This window comes from Chiloscyllium plagiosum, unplaced genomic scaffold (genome assembly GCF_037043375.1).
Source record: "Chiloscyllium plagiosum isolate Xiang-an unplaced genomic scaffold, Cpla_swu_hap1 HiC_scaffold_13, whole genome shotgun sequence".
NCBI classification, from domain to species: Eukaryota; Metazoa; Chordata; class Chondrichthyes; order Orectolobiformes; family Hemiscylliidae; genus Chiloscyllium; species Chiloscyllium plagiosum.
Genome location: NW_028270151.1, coordinates 52432663 through 52457844, shown reverse-complemented (window position 1 = coordinate 52457844; position 25182 = coordinate 52432663). Strand labels below are relative to the sequence as shown.

General features: G+C 40.0%; 1 protein-coding gene across 2 annotated transcripts in view; it reads left to right on the top strand.

The window, feature by feature from the left end:
- Window positions 1-378: 378 nt before the first annotated feature.
- The window catches only part of slc33a1 (solute carrier family 33 member 1), a 48532-nt gene continuing 23728 nt past the window's right edge, over window positions 379-25182 (top strand). The window contains exons 1-3 of one of the 2 annotated variants that reach the window (XM_087993595.1): window positions 379-466; window positions 5784-6587; window positions 23004-23197. In XM_087993595.1, coding sequence (XP_087849721.1) covers window positions 5837-6587; window positions 23004-23197 — 945 coding nt within the window. In that variant the 5' untranslated portion in view covers window positions 379-466; window positions 5784-5836. Of the gene's footprint in view, window positions 576-5783; window positions 6588-23003; window positions 23198-25182 lie in introns of both variants that reach the window. The other variant, XM_087993596.1, reaches the window with a different exon arrangement.

Below are 25182 nucleotides of genomic sequence, written 5' to 3'. Positions count from 1 at the left end.
GTTCCCAATACTCCAGCAGCCTGTGGGTGAGGTTCCCACGTCAATACCAGTCTGTAGGTGGAGTTCCCCTGTCTCCTGCAGTCTGTGGGGGAAGATTTCCTGGCTCCTGCAATCTGTGAGCAAGTTTCCCAGGTTCCAACAGCTTGTTGGTAAGGTTCCCCAGGCTCCAATAGCCTGTTGGTGGGGTTTCCCAAGGCTCCAGTTGCCGATGGATGAGGTTCTCCAGACTCCAGTAGCCCGTTGGTGAGGTTCCCCAGGCTTTAGCAATTTGTGGGTGAGGTTCCAGGAGTCCGCGAGTGAGATTCCCGAAGCTCCAGGAGGCTGGGAGTAAAGTTACTGAGGCTCCAGTTACCTGTGGGTGATAAGCCCGTTAGGATGAGCCACGTCAGTGCTGCGCCACCGCCGGTTGTGGGAGGAGCTGGTTGATTGTATCCGGCATTCCGGATCAGGAACCAGGCAGCAGCAGGTGAGGACAGTTTACTTTGGAGTCGCCGGTAGTTGGGATCAAGTGATGGAGTAGTACATGTCTCCGATCAGAGGTTTGCCGCTTTTCTCGGAGGAATGTGAACGCTGAGGTCAGTGTGTAAGCGCCTCTGTTCGCTCGATTGCGACTGGGTTTGGCCTGGTACCAGACTGCAGCTTGTCTTCATGAGGACCTGATGCTAAAGTCCATTTCTCGTCCGATACACGGAACTGATTCTGGCAATGAAACCGTTGCCACTGGCCGAGGAGTTTGGGCCTTGCTCTAGCTTTTGATCCGCCACACTAAGGCTGCCTAGTATTTGTTTTTAAAAAGACAAATTTGTTTGACCTTGCGTTATTAGATATTGTCTGAGAGAGGCCTGGTGTACAGTACTTTCCTTCGTCGCTGCTCCTCTGGTAGAACTCTGAAACAGTTTAGTGCAGTGTATTGTTTTCAAAGATTTTACGCTGCAAAAGTGAAATTTTGTAACATAATCCAGAAATTTGGCTGTCGAAATGTTCTAATCACATAATCCCTGATCTTGGACGTTAATTAAAATTCATTGCATTTTTTCAACTAAAGTAATGCTTATATTAGGTTACATTTTGAATGTAAGATGTTCAAAAGCATGCAAGTAAAATTACTGCATGTACATACATGCTGGTAAAGTAAATTCACCACAACCTATCAGCATCATAGGCCTGCTCTCTCTTTACGATGAGGCTATTGATCGTAGTTTAATCTGAGGGTTACCATGCTCCAGGTGAGTGGTAAGATTGCGACTGAGGGACCTTCATCGTAAGCTGTTTGTGCAGGTATTGTAATCGTGCTTTTGACATCACTGCATTGCGGTTCAACTGAGTTACAGTAACTGTTTACTGTATGTGCTAGTATCAGCAGTATAAAATATGTTTACATTATATTCTGAAGTTCATTGTCCTTATTTATTGCATAAGAAATTGACTACTCAAACATAACTGGAGATTGGGTATTGTTTATGATTTGCTCAAAGTTGTTTTTGCAATTTATTATAATTGAATGCTTCAGTAAAACTTTAAAATAAGTTGCTGCTTATTGCAAACTGATGCTATTTCAGATACATTTATTTCAGGTAGCTTTAGGAGAAAGTGAGGACTGCAGATACTGGAGATCAGTGCCGAAAAATGTGGCTGCTTTTCCAGTGCCACACTTTTTGACATTAAGGTGGTTTTGGCTGACTTGATTTATTTGGAATCATTCCTTATTAAGTATGATTAGTTCACAGCCCTGTTCTATCCCCACTGCTGGGCAATTTTTTTGATTAGATAAATAATTTCCTTTTCAGAGTTATTCTAAATTTATTTCAACTTCAATATGCTCCCTTTCAGGTAGTATGTTCCAGATTATTGCAATTTGTGTTTTTTACTTGCGTATCTTCTGATTCTTTTTACTAATTACATTAAACTATGACCTCTGACCCTCTGCCTCTGGGATGTTTTTATTACTGAAACTTGAATATTGCTGAAGAAAAGGCATGCTGTTGAAGTTATTAAACTTGTATTCATCTGAATTAAAATACAAATATGAAATTTGTATTGATAAGTACAAGATGAAAAGATTTATTTCAGCAATACTCCAGTTCCGTACTATCAAGTGACTATTTATCAAAACACTTCAAGATTTTGATAAGCTTCATCAAATTTTTCTTTGGCATGCTTATTTGAACATAACCCCACTTTCTGAGATCTATCTTTCCATAACTGAACTTTTTCATCCTTGACGCTACCTGTACCTTAGTAAATGGCTCCACACTGCTCCCTCTAAGCTTTGAAATCCATAAAGTGCCCAGATTTTGTCATAGTGCTACATCTGGGATCTAAATGATGATCTATGGGAATAATTTCCTTGCGTTATGCCTCTCTTAATAAAGCCAAAAATCTATTTAATCCCATTTTAGCTTCCCTACTGCCACCTTCAAATAAACTGTAAATGTAACACTTCCTGACCAATCTGTTTTTGCACATCTTTTAAAGGAATATAGTTTGGTTTGTATTGCCTTTACTCATTCTTCCTGCCAAGATTACTTTGCACTGCTTTGCTTTGAATTTTACCTCCTAATTTCATCAGAATATCCAAGTCTTCCTGAAATCTATTAATTCTCCTTGTATTTTACATTTGAGTACATGGCCTCTGCACACCTTGAACTGATGCCTTCTGTATCTAAATCAAGGTCAATAATACGTTATCAGAAAGTGTAGTATTTCTAACACTGACCCTTGAGGAACATGATTGCATACTTTCCTTAAATCTGATGAAGAGCTTTTATATCCCTCTTTGCTTTTCACTAAGATTTTTCATCCACCCATTAATCGGTCCTTGTATCTAATGGACTTTAATTTGGTTAACAAGTTGATGTACTTTACCAAATTCCTGTTGAAGGTTCATGTACCTAACCATAGTTACTCTTCTCTCGTCTCTTCCCTCTTAAACTTTTTGCCAAAGAATTCTATGGGCTCCAGTCAAGAAGAGCAGGTGATAGAGTCATAGAGATATACAGCATGGAAACAGACCCTTCAGTCCAACCAGACCATGCCGACCAGATATCCCAACCCAATCTAGTCCCATCTGCCAGCACCCGGCCCATATCCCTCCAAACCCTTCCTATTCATATACCCATCCAAATGCTTCTTAAATGTTGCAATTGTACAGCCTCCACCACTTTCTCTGGCAGCTCATTCCAAACACGTACCACCCTCTGCGTGAAAAAGTTGCCTCTTAGATCTCTTTTATATCTTTCCTCTCTCACCCTAAACCTATGCCCTCTAGTTCTGGACTCCCCCACCCCAGGGAAAATACTTTGTCTATTTACCCTATCCATGCCCCTCATAATTTTGTAAACCTCTATAAGGTCACCCCTCAGCCTCTGGCGCTCCAGGGAAAACAGCCCCAGTCTGTTCAGCCTCTCCCTTTAGTTCAAATCTTCCAACCCTGGCAACATCCTTGTAAATCTTTTCTGAACTCTTTCAAGTTTCACAACATCTTTCCAATAGGAAGGAGACCAGAATTGCACACAATATTCCAACAGTGGCCTAACCAATGTCCTGTGCAGCAGGGAATGCTGTTTCCTCCAGACTGCCAAAGGAAGTCTTGTCACTGGAATAAGCTAGCCTGCATAGACATGGCCGATATAAGCAAGCCCAGCAAATGAATATAAAAGATGAGGTTGAAAATTTGCAGCAATCTTCAGCAGGATATGCTGATTGGATGATTCATCTCGGTGTCCTCCAGAAATATCAGCATCACAAATTCCAGTTTTCAGCCAATTTGATTAATTCCACATGAAACAGTTGGAGGCTCTGGATATTGCAAAGGCTATGGATCCTGACAACATTTTGGCAAGGGTATTGAAACATGTGCCACAGAACTTGCTGTTTTCTTAGCCAAGTTGTGTCTGCATCTACCTGACAACATGGGAAATAGCTCATGTATGTCTTGTACACAAAAATCAGGACAAATCTAACCTAGCCAATTAACACCCCATCAGTCTACTCTTGATCATCAGAAAAGCGATGGAATATATCATCAAAGTGCTATCAAGTAACACCTGCTCAGCAATGAGGCCATTTGCAACTCCTTGATAATAAATCAAATTATGCTCAAAGGTAGGACAATATCCAAGTTTGACCTGAAATGTGGCAAGGCACATTCATGCCACTCAAGTGCCATGCAAAGACCAGAACTTGCTGCTCCCTTAGCGAAGGTCATAAAGTACAGCTACAACACTGGCATCTACCTGACAATATGGAAAATTGTCCAGGTATGCCCTGTGCACAAAAAGCAGAACAAATCCAACTGGCCAATTACTGCCCCATCAGTCTATTATCCATCATTGGTAAAGTGATGGAAGGTGTCATCAATAGTGCTATCAATTAATACCTACTCAGCAATAACCTGCTTAGTGATGCTGAGTTTGGGTTACATCAGGGCCAATCTGCTCCTTGCCTCACTATAGCTTGGTTCAAACATGGATAGAAGAGCTGACTTCTGCAGGTGAGGTGAGTGACAGATCGTGACATCAAGGGCATAGTCGACAGTGGCGCATCAAGGAACCTGAGCAAAACTGGAAATAATGGTGATGAAGGGGCAAACTCTCCATTGCTTGGAGGCATACCAGCCACAATACATAATTTTTGTTTGGAAAACTGATTCAAAGGGTTCTTGGATCCCAGCATCTTTTGATACTTTTAGAGAATGTATAATCTGAAGCCCCTTACATTTCTTTATTTTCAGGAGGAATCCCTGAGAATGAAATGCAAATTTATCACTTTGGCATTTAAACTAACAAACCTCCTCCACTCTCCTATGGTACCTCACATATCGATGCATCTTAAGCCTCCAGATACACATTACCATTTTCCGTATTTGCAGCTTGCTCCTTTCTTTGTGCTTCTGACACTATTAAAATTTTACTTTTACAATTGTTGTGTGGAGTTGTCTATTGTGTGCTACTAGCAGGTACAAAATATTGGATCCAGATGATATACAACTTATTACTCCAGTGATGTTTGCAAATTTAGTTCAGTCTTTGATTTTTAAAAGAATTCCATTAACAAACAAGTTACTTCATCATTATTTACATGATTGTAATTTATACTGTTTCCAAGATTTTTAAGTAACATGGGAATTTTTATTTTAAAAAATGTCATACAGCTAAAGCCATAAGAGTTAAATTGTTTAAGTTAACAATAGCAATTCTTTGGTAGTGCCACCTAACTCAACAAAGAAATCATGATTGCAGATATTGCAGTCCATAAGTATGATTCAGGTCTCAACAAGTCATGGTAACAAGTATGTGTTAAAAACTTTTAAATACCAGTGTTGAACAACTTTGTTCTATTCTTTTCTCTTCTTGAGACATGGATTCAAAGTCAGTTCTGATGGAAATGTGTTCAAAGGTGTTGATAGTTGATTCTTCCTGGTTATTGAGAATTCTAAATAAAATGAGTTTGATCATTTGTGCTTTCTGTGCGTTTTAATTTAGAAACAGTTTGAAATTCAGCAATTAAGTTTACTGTAGTGGGGCTACAATTCAAATAGCATACAGAAATTAAAACATTACACAGAGGCTGCAGAAATGTTTTCATGACACAGGCTATTAAGTGCCGATGAGGGAAATTTTTATGATGTCATTTAAAATATCTAAATTAGAAAGTAAATTGCTCTTTAACATGCAAAAAATCTGTTATCTAAGTAAAGTGCTTCCAGAAACATTCGACTGCTCATTATGAACAACATTTTTTACTGAAACTTGAAACATTTTCCTGACTATTTTTGTTTTTAGGATCCATATGTGATGTATTGATTGAAGAACTGAGCCAAGTCTTCAGATCTGACATGCCGTCATCAGATATACCCAAAGAACGCAGCAGACAACGTGTTCATGATCCCATTGAAGCTTGGCACCCACAAAATGATATGTGGAGCCATGAAACCAATTTGGAAGTAGATGAAAACAAAAGCTTTTTAGAAAACAATGACAATGGATTATCGGAACCTGATCATAAAGTAGTCCTTACAAATGATTTCAATAACATTTTATTGCTCTTATTCCTTTATGTCCTGCAAGGAATTCCACTTGGCTTGGCTGGGAGCATCCCACTTATACTACAAAGCAAAAACGTTAGTTATTCGGACCAAGCTATTTATAGCTTTGTGTTTTGGCCTTTCAGTCTAAAACTACTGTGGGCACCCTTAGTGGATGCTGCATATTTTCCAACCTTTGGGCGGAGGAAATCTTGGTTGGTGCCAACTCAGTATTTTTTGGGCCTTTTTATGCTTTGTCTGTCATTTGAAGTGGATGAATTATTGAAGAGTGATGAACATACTAGCCCCGATATTGTTAAACTTACAGTTGTGTTCTTTATATTTGGATTTCTGGCCGCCACTCAGGATATAGCTGTGGATGGCTGGGCATTGACTATGCTATCCAAAGAAAATGTAGGACTTGCTTCTACTTGCAATTCAGTTGGACAGACAGCAGGGTACTTTCTGGGTAACGTACTCTTCTTGGCATTGGAATCAGCAGAATTTTGCAACACATATCTACGTTCTCAATCTCAACCAACTGGAATTGTCACTCTATCAGGTAAAGTTTTGAAGATTTGATTTTAAAATTGTTCAGCTTTCAATCTTAAATTTCTTTGAAAAGCTCTTGAGCTAAAATAGTTTTCGGATATTCTAATTGAAGAACATTGAAAATTCTTGTCATTAACAAAAGCATAATTTTACTAAAGTTAGCATTTTACCTGCAGTGCCGATTTATGCTTTTAAGTGTCACTGGTTACTTTTTGCCTTTACAGTGTTATAATTGTTCACTTCCATGCATTTCAATGTCATAGAATCTGTGTGCAGTTTCAGTATAAAAACTTCGGATGGCAACAGTAATTGAGGACAAACAAAGGATCTAACAGAGAAAGAAACTCATTTGAGCCTGCTCCGGTCTTTGAAAGGTTCATAGTTGACCTGGTTGTCATCTCAATGCCATGTTTCTAACTTAGTTCAGTTGGATTGATGGTTGGTTTGCATTGCAGAGATTCCACTGCACCGCTTCAATTTTCATACTGCTGAGATCACTATGAAAGCTCTGCTTTTTCAACCTGTCCATTGCCTGAGGTGTATTGACTGTCCAGTTCAACTCACCATTCACCTCTGATAAGTGAGCAGTGGACCATGGTAACTTTCACTTCTTGTCTGCCATCATAAACTTTGACTCTTCTACTTTTCGAAATCTATTTAACTGTACCTTGAATAAATGCAATATCCCAGTTTTCACTGCTTTTTCGGGAAGAGAATTCCACATATAAATATGAACAGTAAGCATTTCTTTAAATAAAATGGGACAGAGGGGCCAAAGTGATATAGGCTCCTTGGATAATGAAGCTATGGAACCAGGAAATGACACAGGAGTTGAACAAATGTTTTGCATTAGCCAATATGGTGGAGGACACTCAAAAATAGTAAATCAAGGGAAAAAGGTAGGAGAACATAAATACAGTAACTATCGCTGGGGAAACTATTGGGGCTAAAGGCCAATAAGTCTCCGGGACCTGATAGATTGCATCCTTGGATATTAAAGGAAGTAGGTGTGGAGTGTGGTGGTAATCTTCCAAGAATCCTTGGATACTGGAAAAGTCCTCGAGATTTGGAGAACTCTAGCAGCCAATATAAACCCTTGCTCAAAAAGGGAAGGATACAAAGAAAAGGTAATTATAAGCCAGTTAGCTTAACATCTGTCATTTGGATAATGTACAATAAGGATGCACTAGCAAAATTTTCGGAAAGCAGAGTCAGCATGGCTTTTTGAAGGGTAAATCATGCCTGACAATATTATTACCATCTCAAAGAATTCTAATAAGCAGAATAGGTAAAGGGAAACCACAAGATGTAAAATTTTAATTTCCAAAAGTATTTGGCAAGATATCGTACATTAGATTACTTAACATTACCAACAAAAACATCAGGAAACTAGTGGGCCTGTACCTCACCACCCACTTCACCTTCAACAACATGATCTACAAACAAACCAACGGCACACCCATGGGATCTCCGCGATCAAGATTCATAGCAGAAGTGGTAATGAAAAGAGTAGAACAAGCAGCCCTACCAACCATCAAACCAAAAATCTGGGTCCGCTACGTAGATGACACCTTTGTCATCACAAAACGAAACAAGATAGAAGAGACATTTAACATCATTAACGCCCTCACAGGCATAAAGTTCACGAAGGAGGAAGAAACTGACAACAAACTCGCATTCCTGGACGTCACAGTTGAAAGGACAACGGAGAACTAAAAACCTGCGTATACAGAAAACCGACAAACACTGACCAAATACTTAACTACACCAGCAATCATCCCAACACACACACACGGAGCTGTATCAGAACACTATTCCAACGAGTCACCACACACTGCAGCACAGACGAACTTCGGAAAACAGAGGAGAACCACCTACACAACGTATTCAAGAAGAACGGATACTCAAAAAATAGAGTGTGCAGATTCCTCAAGAACAAACCACGACAAGCAGATCAAACACAGCCAGAAACCCTAACCACCTTACCATACATCAAAGAAGTTTCAGAAATGACAGCCAGACTACTAAGACCCCTCGGAATCCTAGTAACACACAAACCCGCCAACACTCTCAAACAAAAACTAACAAACTTAAAAAACCCAGTACAACCCACGGACAAAACCAACGTCATCTACAAAATTCCATGCAAGAACTGCCACAAACACTACGTAGGACAAACAGGAAGAAAGTTAGCCACCAGGATACACGAACACCAGCTAGCTACAAAAAGACATGACCCTCTCTCCCTCGTAGCCCTACGCACGGATGAAAAAAAACCACCATTTCAACTGGGACAACACATTTATCCTGGGCCAAGCTAAGCAAAGACATGCCAGAGAATTCCTAGAGGCCTGGCACTCCAACCACAATGCCACAAACAAATACATAGATCTAGATACCATCTATCAACACCTCCAGAAAACGAACAGGAAATGACATCACCACAAACCCCAGGAACCCCATCCAGGAGAAAGATATAAAAAGAAAGCAGGAGACAACAGCTTCGCTTCACTTGGAGGTCACCACTGATGATGTTACCTAGCCAGGTAATGAAACATCTGGATATCAAACCTACAGCTCAGCGAGCAAACCTACACACAACCTCAACCTGAGCTACAAACCTTGCAAAAAAAGACTACTTAATAGCCCATAACATTGAGGATAGCACATTAGCGTTAGAATAGGGTGTTGGAATAAAGGGGTCATTTTTAGGCTGACTATGAAAGTAGAAGAATACCACAGGTATCAGTGCTAGGGCAATATACTATTTACAACATTATTGTTGGGTATTCATTTTTCCCAATAACAGAAATAACCATGTATGGGAACTACACAATGTCTTCTTTAAGTCTTTATTGCAGAAGTATGACAGTTACATAGATGGTACAACTGCAAAGATGGACAACTTCATAGATATTGGATAGGTAGCAGCTACCTTACACTCACTGCTCACATTCTTATACCCTTGTGGTTTTGGGTGTAACTGTATTTGTTCTGTCTACAGCAATATCAATTGAAACTGATCTCTGTGGTTACCTCCTGCTGTTCACATAAATGCTTCAACCATTTTATAGGTCCTACATTCCCTCTATAATCAGGTCTCCATTTAGCAGTGCAGAACCACTGTTCTTGCCCTGTATGTAGCTACTAAGAATTCATCCCTGATCTAATCCAGTCCCATTTTGTATTCCCTGATCTGATGAAGTCCAGTACACTGAATGCCACAATTATATAATAGATTTGAATGAGGGAGGCAAATCTATTATCAAGTATGTCAATCTCACAAATATAGGTGGGACGGAGAATGGTGAGGATGACAGGGCCTATAAAGGGATATAAACAGTTTAAGCAAATGAGAAAATGAGAGATTATTCACTTTGACAGAATGAGTAGAAGAGCAGAGTATTATTTAAATGGAGAAAGACTGCGGAAAGCTTTGGCACAAAGGGATTTGGTGATCGTTGTGCATGAATCACAAAAAAACAGCATTCAAGTTAGCTAGGAAGGCAAATGGAAATAAAGGGCAGAGAGTATTAAAAACAGGGGAGTCCTGCTAAAGCTGTACAAAATATGATCCTAGGTATGGAAGGATTTTCACATGAGGACAGGTTGAGTAGGTTAGGCTTGTGCCCACACCTCCTCCCTCACCTCTATCCAAGGCCCTAAAGGAGCCTTCCACATACTTCAAGGTTTTACCTGCACATCCACTAATATCATTTATTGTATCCGTTGCTCCCGATGCGGTCTCCTCTACATTGGGGAGACTGGGCGCCTCCTAGCAGAGCACTTTAGGGAACATCTCCGACACACCCGCACCAATCAACCAAATCGCCCCGTGGCCCAACATTTCAACTCCCCCTCCCACTGCCGAGGACATGGAGGTCCTGGGCCTCCTTCACCGCCGCTCCCTCACCACCAGAGGAAGAACGCCTCATCTTCCGCCTCGGAACACTTCAACCCCAGGGCATCAATGTGGACTTCAACAGCTTCCTAGTTTCCCCTTCCCCCACCTCATCCTAGTTTCAAACTTCCAGCTCAGCACTGTCCCCTTGACTTGTCTGGACTTGTCCGACCTGCCTAGCTCCTTTTCCACCTATCCACTCCACCCTCTCCTCCCTGACCTATCACCTTCATCGCCTCCCCCACTCACCCATTGTACTCTATGCTACTCTCTCCCCACCCCCACCCTCCCCTAGCTGATCTCTCCACGCTTTAGGCTCTCTGCCTTTATTCCTGATGAAGGGCTTTTGCCCGAAACGTCTATTTCGCTGCTCGTTGGATGCTGCCTGAATTGCTGTGCTCTTCCAGCACCACTGATCCAGATAGGTTAGGCCTGTATTCACTGGAGAAGGATGAGAGGCGACCTTAATGAAACATTCAAAATTCTTCAGGGCTGGACAGGTTAGATGAGAATAGGTTATTTTCCCCAAAGAGTCCTGGACTAGAGGGAGTAATTTTGGTAAAGAGTCACCCGTTTAGAATGCGATGAAGAATTTCTTTGTGTAGTGATTCTGTGGAATTCTTTCCACCAGATAGCTGTTGAGGCTGAGCTATTAGGAATACTCAATGCTGAGATAGTCAGATTTTTAATAAGTAAGGGAATAAAAGCAAATGGGAGAAAGGTAGGAAAGTGGAATTGTGAATAATAATCTCATTAAATGGCAGAACAGACATGTGGGCTGAATGGCTTTCTTCTGCTCCTACATCTTAAGATCTTAAGTGAGACTTATTGATTTACTCTTAAACTGTGTCCCCTTGACATCGTCCCACTACAAGATGAAAGATGCCCCCGATATCCATGCTATCAAGTACCCTTCTATTTCAATAAGATCACCTCATCTAAACCCTAATAGATATAGGCTCAACATATTAAATCCCTCTACATAAGTCTTTCATCCCAGGAATGAGTCACATGAACCTCTATGAATTGCTTCTAACGTGACTAAATATTTTATTCAAATAGGGAGACTAACTGTCGACAATAAAGTTTAGTATTTGTTTGAAATATATTGTATCTTTTGGAATGTCAACCGTTGGCAACTTGTGTTAGGTAGGTTGATACCACCAATTGAGATTTGACGAGTATAAGCTCTTGTTTTAAGAAGAATGGTGTTTATGACACAATACGAATAGAGTACAAATTACACTAGTAAGATCAACATTGTCATTAAGACAACCAGGAGACCAAGAAAATAAGTCTTCATTCTATAAGATTCAAGTTGCTATGACATCAGATTTTTGCATTGCTCTTGCCTGTCAGGCTTTGTTGATCATGACACTGACACTGAAATTGAGTAGGCTCAGTAGCAAATCGCTTGTCTTATGTCTGATAAACTGGATTCAGTTACTCTCCTAGAATAAAGTTGTCCTCCTTCCCTCAGCATTTCTCTGACTCTTGCTGCTTCCAGCACGATTTGAATATTATTCTCCAAAATCAGATCTTCTATAAATTGTAATGAATTTGACAAAAACTCATCCGTAATTCCAACAGCAATTCTGTCTCTTCATTGGAGCTGTGAAATTAGAATTTTATAGGCCTATTTTCCATTTCATCTGTTGAGATCATTAATTATCTATGGAGTCCCTGGAAGCTTAACTCTTACAGGGAGTTAACTATTAAACCTTGTTCTTTCAACAAATTTATATTCTCAGATGAAAATAATTGTAAAAGCTTATAGAACTTTATCAAAAGTATTTATACCTATTATGTTTAGAGAAGCTATAACATCAGCTGTAGGTTCTATTGATAAAATTGTGTGTTTGTTTGCCTGTGAGTTAGCATGTAGTTTGGAAGCAGGATCTTAAGAACTGTTTACTCTAAACAATGAATAATTTCTCTGAAATTAAATCTGATAGGTAGTATTATTTCTACTGCCATTTCTTATTGTTTCTTTTTTCAAATCTTTTCAAGTCTGCACTGACTCAATGCTTTATTTTCTTTGGTCAGTCAGCCTTTAAACCTGCTGGATAGCAAAGCTGTTTTATTTTCCTTGTCTTCAAGTTTCAGATTCTGTAATAAAGTAACGTTGTATCCCAGGACTGTTTTCCTGGAAGTTTCCTGCATTTCTGCAACCAAATTGGAGGTTTTCCACTTATTTTCACAAACAAAACGGATGATTTCCTACATTTGTCTCCTAAATTACAATGCCTGTCCTTTTTTTGCAATTTTCTCTGGCTTTAATAGTTTCTTCCTGCCTGAACTACAGTTTAAGTTATGGATTCTTTGCTCTTATTTCAGTAAACTTGCTATCTTCTTCAGTTCGACTGTTCAGTCTTTTCAATTTCTTCATTGATGTCTTACTTCTGATTCTGTGATGTTACTAATGTTGTAACCTTGATTGAAATAACTATGGCCTTTGATTTCTTTACTGTAGCTGTGCCTTGTGGTGTTACCTTTGTTACCTTTAAAATTGCCATTTTAAATGTGTGTTCTGTACTTCAGGGCTGCTTGTAGGGCTTTAGACGAACTCCTATTTCTATCAAACATAAGGCTGGGAATGGACTATAGAATTGGTTAATGGAAAAGCAGCAAGCATAGAAGAGATATAAATACTCCTCCAATCGTGGATTTTAACTTCAACACTTTCTGTTCCAGCTCTTCCACCTTTTGCTGCTTCTCAACTTTGATTAGAGAGGCAGCACTGGTGGGAGAGAGGGACTTGTCATTGAAGTGTTCAAATAGCAAGTGTGGGAGAGACAGAATCTATGTTTTGAGAAGCAGCTCCATCTCTCGTGTTTGCTGCTGCTCCTCTCCAGCTAGTGCCAGGAGACTTTCAGTTGACCTCCCCCAATATAGCTGCTGATGGTGCTGGCTGAAATGGAAACATTACCTGCCTGTTGTACCCATGCTTCTTGGGCATCGTGCTTCTGTTATGCACCTCTAGCAGCACCTGGTACCAGATTTCCTGCTTGCTCTCTCAGTCAACATCTGCAACAAAGATCTTGTTTTGGGTGTAAAGGGCCACCAGGTGTTTGTTCTTGGAATGGATCCTCCTGATATTGAAGCAGCTCTCCAAGTGAACCAAAATCATGGGAACACCCATATTATTTATTTCTTCTTGCAGTGCTCGAGCTGGACCGTCCCTGCTTGCTTTGAACTACCAATTCATAAGTAAGTTATGCTTGATGTTGGTCATGAATCTCATTGCTGTTTAGATTTTGGCTTCACTTTTGTTCTGTTAATATGGATAGGAAAACTGGTTTGCAGATGACACAAACTAAAAGGTATCTATATCAAATGAATTGCATCAAATCAAGAAGGCAGCTCACCTTTTGAGGGCAACTAGGATGGGCAAGATACCTAATCCAATTATGAATTTTAAAAACTTCAGTGTGTTTAAACTACTTTTAGGTTTGAGAATACTACTGGATGTGGAGTAATTTGTTTTGGGAGTTTACAGCAGCAGTACAATATAAAATTAGACTCAGTTTGAATCTTATAAATATGTTTCACTTAGTTTAAAATGAAGTTTAACAGCTTATTTCATCTGGATGTCCTGAGCTTGTTCTTTTATTGCTGTTCTGTGATTCCTTTTGTTTGTGGATTTGCTTCATAGTATAATACTGGAATAAATCCTATTCCTTAATTGCATATGCAGCCACTGTACCTTTTTTTTTTCTTAAAAGGAACCTGAAGTTTTTCTTTGTTAATGCAAAATTGCTAACGTCTATCTAGTCAGTTCTTCATCATGCATCTTTGAGCAATTGCATATAAATTTGAGTCAACAAAATATTCATTTAAACTCTTGGTCAGTGGAAAATCATGGAGACTGAGGTCGAGTCCTCGGCAGGGCGGATTTTTGGCCTTTGACTGAAAGGTCGATGATCTGGAAAACAAAGGTAGGAGGAAAAATATCTGGGTCGTTGGGCTGCCGGAGGAAGTGGAAGGTGGGCAGCTAGCAAGCTTTTTTTTTGAAAACTGGCTGCCACATTTCTTGGTTGGGATACCAAGGCGGACCGGGTGAAGGTTGTCAGAGCTCACCGGGTTATGGTGCGCAGATCCAGTCTGGAACAGTGCCCCCGCCTGGTCCAGGTACGATTTCATAGCCACAGGGACAAGCAGAGAGCCCTGGAATCTTCTGGAAGGATGTGGAAAGATCCACAGGTCCTGACTGGTCAGGAAACTAATAATTTTTTTTTCTGGGACTTTTCTGTGGCAGTGATCCGTAAAAAGAAATTTTGTTTGAGGTCAAAAAAAAAATTCAAGGACCTTGATATTCAATATTGATGAGATACCCAGCGATGCTTTGTATTACTTAGGATTCGTCACAGTCATTTGATTCCTTGGAACAAGTGAAAAATTTCTTGGACACTTTAAAATAATTTGGATGGATTTATTGACATGGACAATAATGTTTGTTTCTTTTTCTCTTGCTGTGCTTCTTGTAACGTTACTCTTTTCTTAAAGAGGCTGCTGTTGGTGTGTTTTCTTTTCTCCAATTAGGATTGGTGTTGATATATAGTTGGGGGTTGGTGGATTGCTCAGTATTTTGTCTGTTTCCTTCTATTGCTTGGGTCTGGGGTGCGGCTCAAGTTGGACGGGGGAATGGAGATGTGTGTGGGAGGTGTAAGTGCCATCTGTGGGCAGGGGCTCGAGTCCCCCATTAAGTATCTTTTGTGCTTTGTAGTTAGTTTAGTTTTTTGGTTTCTTAAATAGACTTCACAACTCTTCTTTTGTTTATGCTCAGCATACCGTATGTTGAAATCTTCCTCTCAGCAGGTCAAAGGTGGTTGTAAAGGAAATGGCTAGCAGTGTTCTTAAGTGGTGCACCTGAAATATTAGAGGGATCCATTTGCCAGTTAAAAGAAAAAAAAGTATTGTTGAGCCTCAAAAAGGCGAGAGTGGATGCTGTCTGTTGCAGGAGACTCACCTTAATGACAAGGAACACTTGAAATTACAGCAGGGCGGTTTTGTTCGGATGTTTTTCTCATTCTTTTAAGATTAAGAGCAGGGGGCTAGCCATACTAGTCCAGAAGAATCTTCCATTTAGTTCAATAGATTACGTTAAAGGTGAATATGGTTGGTTTGTTATCCTTAAGGCCCTAATACATGGCGAGGATTATATTTTGAATGTCTCTTGTCCTCCGGCCCAACCCCTTAAATTTTTGACTGATGCACTATCTAAGCTGATGGCCTTTGCGTTGTGGTATATTATTACAGGAGGAGGCTTTAATTGCCTTTATGGATCTTGTGCTGGATAGCATGGCCAAAGGCCCTCCAAAGCTTTCTCCACAATCTAAACAGTTAAGTGATCTATATGTAGAACTGGAGTTGTTGGTCATTTAGAGACATCTCCATCCTATGGGCAGGGACTTCACATTTTTTTCCAATCCTCATAAGTGCCATACAAGGATTGTTTTTTTTTTCCCTAATTCCTGCAGTTCTTCTAGATTCGGTGGTATCTTATTCGATTGGGAGTATTGCCATCTCTGATCACGCAGCAGTATATTTAGTGGTCGAAGTTAAGGGAAATGCAATGAGCTCTCTGTACTAGCGAATGGATCACTTCATCCTCAAGGACAGCAAGTTCGTTGAGTACTTTTCTAGAAATTTGAAGCATTTTTGGTCACCAACACCAGCTAGTAATCTGTCCATTCTTTGGGAGACTGCTAAGGCCTACGCTTGAGGGATAATTATCTCGTATTTGGTCAGTCAAGCAATGGAAGGGAGAGCAGCAGTGTCTGCTCAAGGCATGATTGAAGGCAGCTGAGATGGCATATTACAGAAGACCGTCAGTGACCTAAGCTGCAGTGGATCACAGCCCTTCGATCTGCCTTAAACTCCATACCTAAGCATATGGCCAGGAAGGAACTTTCCTTTGTGAAGCAAAGGTTGTTTGAACATGGTAATAGCCTGAGTAAATATCTGGCCGATTTGGTTAGGAAGAAGAATGCCTCCCAATCTATTGTTTCTATTAGGGAAGGGGGTGGGATTCTTAATTGTAATGCTAAAACGATCAATGCCGCATTTCAAAGATTCTATTCTGAACTGTATTAGTCAGAATGTTGTGAGGATAGGTGGGATAAAATGGAGTCTTTTTTTTAGAAACTTGGATCTTCCTGGAGTGTCTGCTGAGCAGGTGTCTCTGCTTAGTGCTCCATTAACAGCACAAGAGATACAGAAGGCAGTGAGGCAACTTCAAAGTGGAAAGGGGCCTGGTCCTGGTGGTCTTTCCATTGAGCTTTATAAAGAATTTATAAACGTACTGTCAGGGCTGATGCTCGACATGTATAACTATTCATATAGTCATGATTGCCTCCCACCATCCTTGAGAGAGGCTAATATCTGTCTTATCCTCAAGAAAGATAAGGCCCTGGAGGACTGTGCTTCTTATATACCAATCTCACTCTTAAATTCTGATTTTAAAATTTTGTTTAAGACTTTGGCATTGAAGTTGGAAGGGGTGTTGCCCTCTATTGTTGAAGAAGATCAGATGGGCTTTATAAAAGGTCACAGATCCTCCAATAATAGGAGGTTGGTTAACATGATTCAAGTATGCCAGCAGCGATTGGTTCAAGGGTTGCTGGTCTCTTTGGATGCAGTAAAGGCATTTGATCAGGTGGAATGGCCATTTCTTATTTTTCAGACCCTGGAGCGGTTTGGCCTTGGTGAAGTGCTTGTCGATGGGTTAGGGTCCTTTATGGTGATCCTCTGGCGGCAGTTCTCACCAATGGTATAAGATCTGATATTTTTTACATTTTGTAGGGGCAGTCAGTGAGGCTGTCCCCTTTCACCTTTGCTTTTCACATTGTGATTGAGCGGAGGCCATTCTTGGGGACCCTAATATAGCTGCCCCAAAGGTGGGTTTGAAGGCGCATAAGATTATACTATATGCAGATGATCTTATTATTTTCTCGAACCCAGCAGTCTTGGTGCCCTTTTTGATAATGTATTTATTCATTTGGTTTTTAGGTTACAAGATCAATTTTTCAAAGTTGGAGGCTATGCCTGTGGGGGGACTTAGGGGAATACCTGGCATGGAAGGTGGGTTCCCCTTTAAGTGGGCACAGGGAGGCTTTCTTTACTTGGGCCTCTCTGTTACCCCAAGCTTTCACCAGTTATTCAAGGCTAATTTTGGTCATTTGTTTGACAGGACTAAACAAGACCTTCAAAGATGGGGGAGCCATTCCAATATCATGGTTGGATCGAGTCACTCTTAACAAATTGAATGTTCTTCCTGTCTATTGTACCCTTTGCAGATGCTCTCTTTACACTTTCTTGGGCAAACATTTCGGAAATTGAATAGCTGGTTTAATTCTTTTATTGGGTGTTATTAGCAGCCTCTTAGTAAGCTTGCAAAACTGCAATTGCCCCAGGGATTGGGGGGTGTGGACCTCCTGGACAATAGATGTTTCTGCACCCCTAGGTCCCTCTGTTCTACAACATTACTCAAGGCCCTACCATTAGTTGTATAAGCCCTACCCTCCATTGTTATACTAAATTGCAATATTCGCACTTAGCCAGATTGAACTCTATCTGCCTTTTTCAGCCCATTGACCCATTTGATCAAGATCCCTTTGTAATCTTAGAAAATCTTCTTCTCGGTCTGTGACCAATTTTTGTGTCATCCATATACTTATTATCCATGCCTTCTATATTCTCATCCAAATCATTTACAGTATATTAGTGACAAAAGAGGACCCTAACCAAACCCTATGGAACACCACTGGTCACCGGCCTCTCGACCGAAAATGAAAGGGAGCAAACAAAAATTGTTACAGTTCCTATATAATGTATTTTTCAAAAATTCATTCGTGGATTGTGAACATCACCGGCTCAGGTCGGCACTTATTGCCTGACGCTAATTATCCTTGAGAAAGTAATAGTGAGCTGCCTTCTTGAACAGTGACAGATCATGCGCTGTAGGAATACCTGTGGTGCAGTGAGTGAGGGAGTTCCAGGATTTTAATACTAAAAGTATGGTGAAGTCAGGATGGTGAGTGGCTTTGAGCAGATCTTGATGAAGGTTGTGTTCCCATGTATTCGTTGTCCTTGTCCTTCTACATGGAAGTGGTTATATGTTTGGAAGGTGCTGTCTAAGGAGCCTTGGTGAATTTCTGCAGTTTATCTTCGAGATGGCAACCACTGCTGCTACTGAGCTTCAGTAGTTGAGAGAGTGAATATTTGTGGGTATGGTTCCAGTCAAGCAGGCTGCTTCGCCCTGGATGGTGCCCTGCCTTATTGCCCAAAAGAATGCCTAGTTTTGCTCTTTTTCCGGCAGGACCATCCACACATTGATAAAGAAAATTTTCTTGAACACATTTGACAAATTTTTGACAATTCAAACCTTTAACACTGTGGTAGCCCCAGTCAATGTTTGGAAAATTAAATGCCCCATTGTTACAACCATATTATGCTTATATATATCTAAGATCTCACTACATATTTGTTTCTCAATTTCTCTCTTATTATTGAGGGGCCTATAGTGCAATCCCATCAGTGATATTTCCTTTCTTACTTGTCATTTCTATCCATACATTTTGACTGGATGATCTTTCAGCAATATCTTCCCTAGTTATAGCAAAAATGTCAAACCCCCCCACCCTGGCCTTTCTTGCCTTCTTTTCTAACTTTCCTGTGGAGTCTGAAATCTGGAACATTGAGCTGCCAGTCCTGTCCATCTCTCAGCCAAGTTTCTGCAATAGCTATTAGCTCTAATAATTTTAGAATATCAATATGAGGGAAATAGAAAATATTAAGCTGCCATAATGTGGGTGTGCCTTTTAAGGCTAAACAGGAAACTTGACCTACACTTCATCTACTAGGGGTACAGAGGATGTTTATTGCTGTAAAGAGAGAGAATGTCCTTGAAGACTGAAGTTTTTGATGGAGTCAAGCAATAATAAAGAAGATCTTAGATGAGTTGACACACTTTCTAGGAAATAGAGAAGATAATCGAACAGATTTACAAATAAATTAGTGTTTTGCAAGAACTAAACGGTGATAATGATGGGCTTTGACTGCTTCATTTAATACCGAATATAGTTATCCTGTTAGGAGGAAAGAGCTGGAATTTCTAAAATGTTCAGATGAACATTCTTGAACAGTTTGTTTCCTTCCCAATGAGGAAAAACACATTGCTACATCTAATCATGTGAAATGAACTTGGGTCAAGTGGCAAATGTCAAAATGGGGAAGTATCTTGGGAAAATTCAGAATAATTATTAAGGAGATGGAACAATCGCAATAAAACTACTTGATCTAGATTGAAATCCCATCTGCTTAAGGGATGTGTCATAGTGTGTCCTAACAGGTTGATCACAAATGAGTGCTAATTTTAGCAAGTTGTGCAAGGACCTGGCCTGTATATAGCAGTCAAGAACTGGCAGACAGCAATGTATTAGAGACATGGGTGCACTTTAAAGAGTAGATGGTTTGGGTAGAGTCTAGGTACATTCCAACCAAAGGTAAAACAATGACAACCAAAGCCAGAGGTCCCTGGATTCAAAGGAGTTGGAAAATAGGACAAAAGGGATGTATGACAAATGTCAGCTTATTACCTTGAGAGAATCCTGGAGCATATAAAAAGTTAAGAATTAATAAAGGAATTATAAGAGACAATATAAGAAAAGATTGGCAGTTAAATTCAAAAAGTCGTCTATAGATTAATTAACTGTAAAAGGATTCTTGGAGGAATAGTAGAGCTAATTGTGAATTGTGGTACTGGAGAAATTTGGTTGCATTGAGAAATTCATCATGATAGTTCAGTTTCAAGACAGTATGCTAATGCATGCTCTGGATGATAATGTTCTGAATCATTTCCAATCACGAATGAAGTTAAAATGGGTACATGCCAGCACTGACTCTCTCCATCATCTTTCCCTGCGATGCTGTCCAAATTGTTCTATTATTATGATCCTTGCACTAATATCAGATATTACATGAACAGGAAGCTGCTCAATTTGAGATGATTCTGGGTGAGAACCAAGGTCTCCAAGGATGTACTTCACAATTTTCTGTCAGCTAATGATTTGAGCTGTTGGTTTGCTGGCATTCAGCAGACTTCAAACATTGATCTAAGAATGAAGAAGTGTAAATCTGTCTACTAAAGAGAGCTCTGAAATGCCACAGTAATGAGCATTTTCAAAAAAGGGAACAAGTCTGGCCACTACAGGAGAACTATTGGAAAAGTCATCGCCAAGGTCCTTCTCTGTGTGGCTGAGGAAATCCTCCTGGAATCACAGTGTGGCTTTAGGCCACTGAGGGGCACAACAGACATGATTTTCACTGTACGACAGCTGCAGGAGAAATGCAAAAAGAACCTATCCCTATACATGGTCTTCTTTGATGTTATAAAGGCCTTTGACACCATTGATTGGGAAGACCATCCATCTCCTCTTTGATTTGTCAGCATCCTTTGCCAGCTCCACAACGATATGGGAAGGTGTGGTAATGACAAATGGCTCCACCATGAACCCATTCCCCTTTTTGGATTGGTGTCAAAGAATCATAAAAGCCCTACAGTGTGGAAAGAGGCCATTTGGGTCCACATCAATGCTTTAAAGAGCATCCCACCCAAACTCAAGCAGGGCTGCGTCATCACCCAGTATTGTTGTTGATTAGCTCACCTCACCACTAACATGCTCCCTGCTGGAGTGGAGTTAACTTAAAGGACCAGCAGGAAATTACTCAACCTACGCTGCCTTTAAGACAAAACCAAATTCACCCCAACCAATGTCATCGAGCTGAAGTACACAGATAATGCTTGTGTATGTGCAATCTCAGAGGATGAACTCTAGACTATCGTCAGCACCTTGATGGAGGCATATGAGAGCATGGGTGTCTCACCCTGAACATCCACAAGATGAAGGTCCTCCACCAACCTGGCCAGGCATTGTGGAGAGAACACCTGATCATCAAGGTCCACAGGGAGGTCTAGAACACTGACCACTTCCAATACCTTGAGTGTTCTATTAGCCAATGCAGCCATTGATGAAGACATCCAGCATCACCTGTGCTAGCGCAGACTTCTGGCACCGAAGGAAAAAGATGTTTGAGGACACCAACATCATGTCCGACACCAAGCTCATGGTTTTCAGAGCTATGGTGGTTCCCGCACTTCTATATGGCTCTGAGATGTGAAATGTCTACAGGCAGTTCAAGGCACTGGAGCAGTACCACCAGTGCCCCCTGCAGAAGATCCTATGAATCCACTGGAAAGAAGGATACACCAGCATCCTCAACCAAGCTGTCATCCCTAGCATCGAGGCAATGACCACCCTAGATCGATTGCAGTTGGCTGGGCACATCATCCACATTACCAACACGAAGCTCCCCAGCATGTGATATACTCCCAGCTCTGAAATGGCAGGCAAGCCCCAGGTGACAGATAAATTACTTCAGTGATACTCTCAAGGTCTCACTGGTGAAGTGCGGCATTCCCATGTACACCAGGGAATCACTGGCCCAAAGCCATTCAAAATGGAGAAGAAGCATCAGGAAGATGTTGACCACATCGAGACTTGCAGTTGGAAAGAAGTGGAAACCAGGTGAAAATGGCAGTACCCCACCCACCCCTTCCTGCGATCATCTTCTTCCCCAAGTCTGATCTTGGAATCCGTTATATCACTCTTAATTTTAATAAAGAATTCTCTCATGTTTTGGTTATTTAAACATCTAGATTACCAATTAGAGAGCAATTTCAGAAGAGTACAGAAAACGTTTTATTGGTTTATGGAGTTGAGATATGAATACACTGCAGAAGTTGAGTTGTTCCCCTTGGAGCAAAAAAGGAGACTTGTCAGAAGTGGTTAAAATAATGAAATTTTAAATAAAAGTGTAAATTAAGGAAATGGTTACCAGTGGCAGGTGGGTTGATAGATCAAGCAAATAGATTTAAAGTAATTGGCAAAATACAAATACACAATGAGGTTTTTTTTAATACAATACGCTATTAGGATTCAAATTGCATTGTTAGTAGGGTGGTGGATACTGATTCAATAGTAGCCTTCAAAAGATAATTGTACAAATACTTGGGAGAAAACTTGCAGGGATATAAGAATGGGTGTGAAGAGCTTGCTGGATTGTTCTTTAAAAGAATCCGTGTTGATCTGATAGGTGAAATGGCCTCCTTGTCAAGCTGTACTGTTCTGATTCTATGACATTATACAAGATTGAATATCAATTTCTATTTAAGTGTCATCTCAATTCTTGAGCCAATTTTAAATAAAGGAGCTTTTTTTCACATACAACATTAATTGGTATCTAGCTGTCCTGAGACATTTGAATCTTCTCTGTAGTTCCTTTGTAGAAGTTGGATAGACTTTCTTTAACTGGCGTATACCGGACATAACCGAGAAACGAGATAGGACCTGACTATCTGGTTTTAGAGTGAAAACAATGTAATTGTACAGATTTTGTCATCTCATTCACATTTTCTACATAAAAATTTTAGATTTTTCGCATGTTTATTTTAATTTCTTTTAGGTTTTCTGTTCTTCTGTGGAATAATTTTCTTGGTGACAACAACCTTGGTTACAGTGCTTAAAAAGGAAAACTTGAGACAAACATCATTGCATGATGCTCCTCAGCAAGGAATCAAGGAAACCTACAAATCGCTCATATGTATAATAAAGATGCCTGCCATCTTAAATTTCTGCATCATGTTGCTAACAGCAAAAGTAAGCTGATTTAACTTAAATATCATGAACAATCTTGAAAGCCATAATGCAAATACTCCTTAATATATTTGATTGGTAACTTGGTGCAGTTTGGTAAATCTACTTTGCCGTATTAATGCTAGAAATAATCATTCTTAACCATTTAATCATTTTATTCCTGTATAAATGTCAATTACTCATTATTGTTTTTATTTATGAATTAGACGCTTTTAATTTGTTGAAGAATTTAAAATTGCTATGCTCAAACTTTGAGCGAGATTAGTTTTTACTTTCGATAAATGTCAGTGTTCACTGATATTGGTTTTTGCTATACAAAATCATCTTGTTGCATCAGTGTACAGCAATCAGCTGCTTGATTTTTAAAAAATCAAAAGCTTTCAAAATGTGCCTATTGCTGCCCTTGCACTAAAAAAAAATCTTAATTTGAAACAGATGCAGACAGTGCTAAAGAAACTCTGGAGATTTGACAGCATCTGTGAAGAATAGAATCATGGTAATGTTCTGAGTCTGGCATGACTTCAGAATGGAAGAGGACTAAGTGTCATATTGGACTCAAAATTTCAAGTCTGTTTCTCTCTCTATAGGCACTGCCAGACCTGTTGAGCTTTGCCAGCATTTTCTGCACTTGTTTCAGATTTCAACATTCACAGCATTTTGCCTTTAATTGACAGCTTAATTTGAAGCCTGCAAATGCAAACAGTTAACAGCAACTTGTATCAAGTAATTCACTTTGAAAAGTGCAACAGTTTTGTGACAGGCAACTTTTAGTAAATGTATTTTAAAGTAGCGTAAAATATTACAGAAATTGAATTTCCACTGAATAATTTGAATTTAAAATTATTCAATTATTTTATATTGAGTGATTTGCACAAAATAACTGAAGCTCCAAGCCAATATCTACAGTGAGAAACAAAAGTTTATACCTTTTTTAAAAATATTTCTTGTTTCAGATAATGTTTTGTTTGTATAAGTGGGATGCACTTTTCGACCATACCATTAATATTTTGTGTAAACATAGTGAACTGAGGTACTTCATTGACAGTGGTTAAAATACAACTGCTGGAAATTTTGTTAAGGGTGTTCCCAATAATCTTTGTAATTTAACCTTCTCTAGTAGGTACATCCACAGACTGAATCAGAAAATGTTCTTGTACACACTTAACAAATTCCTCTCCATCTAAACGCTTAACAGTATGGCAGTCCCAGTCTATGTTTGGAAAGTTAAATCCCCTACCATAACCACCCTATTATTGTTACAGATAACTGAGATCATCTCTCAAATTTGTTTCTCAATTTCCCGCTGACTAATAATATAATCCCAATAAGGTCACAGGTGAGGTACCGGAAGACTGGAGGTTGGCTGACATGGTGCCACTATTTAAGAAAGGTGGTAATCCCAAACCCTTTATATTTCTCAGTTCCACCCAAATAACTTCCCTGGATGTATTTCCAGGAATATCCTCCCTCCGTACAGCTGTAATGCTATCCCTTATCAAAAGCGCCACTCCCCCTCCTCTCTTGTCTCCCTTTCCGTCCTTCCTGTAGCATTTGTATCCTGGAACATTTAAACTGCCAGTTCTGTTGATCCCTGATACATGTTTCTGCAATTGCTATGATATCCCAGTCCCATGTTCTTAACCATGCCCTGAGTTCATCTGCCTTCCCTGTTAGGCCTGTTGCATTGAAATAAATGCAATTTAATTGATCAGTCTTGTTCTCTGCTTTGTCCCTGCCTGTCCTGACTGTTTGACTCGCTTCTTTTCCTACCAGTCTCCAATTGATCTCTCTCCTCACGATCTCCCTGGGTCCCAAACCCCCCCCCCACCTTACTGGTTAAAATCTTCCCAAGCAGCTCTAGCAAATCTCCCTGCCAGTATATTAGATCCCTTCCAACTCTGGTGCAATCTATCGTTCTTGTACTGGTCACTTCTACCCCAGAAGCGATTCCAATGATCCAAAAATGTGAATCCTTCTCCCGTACACCA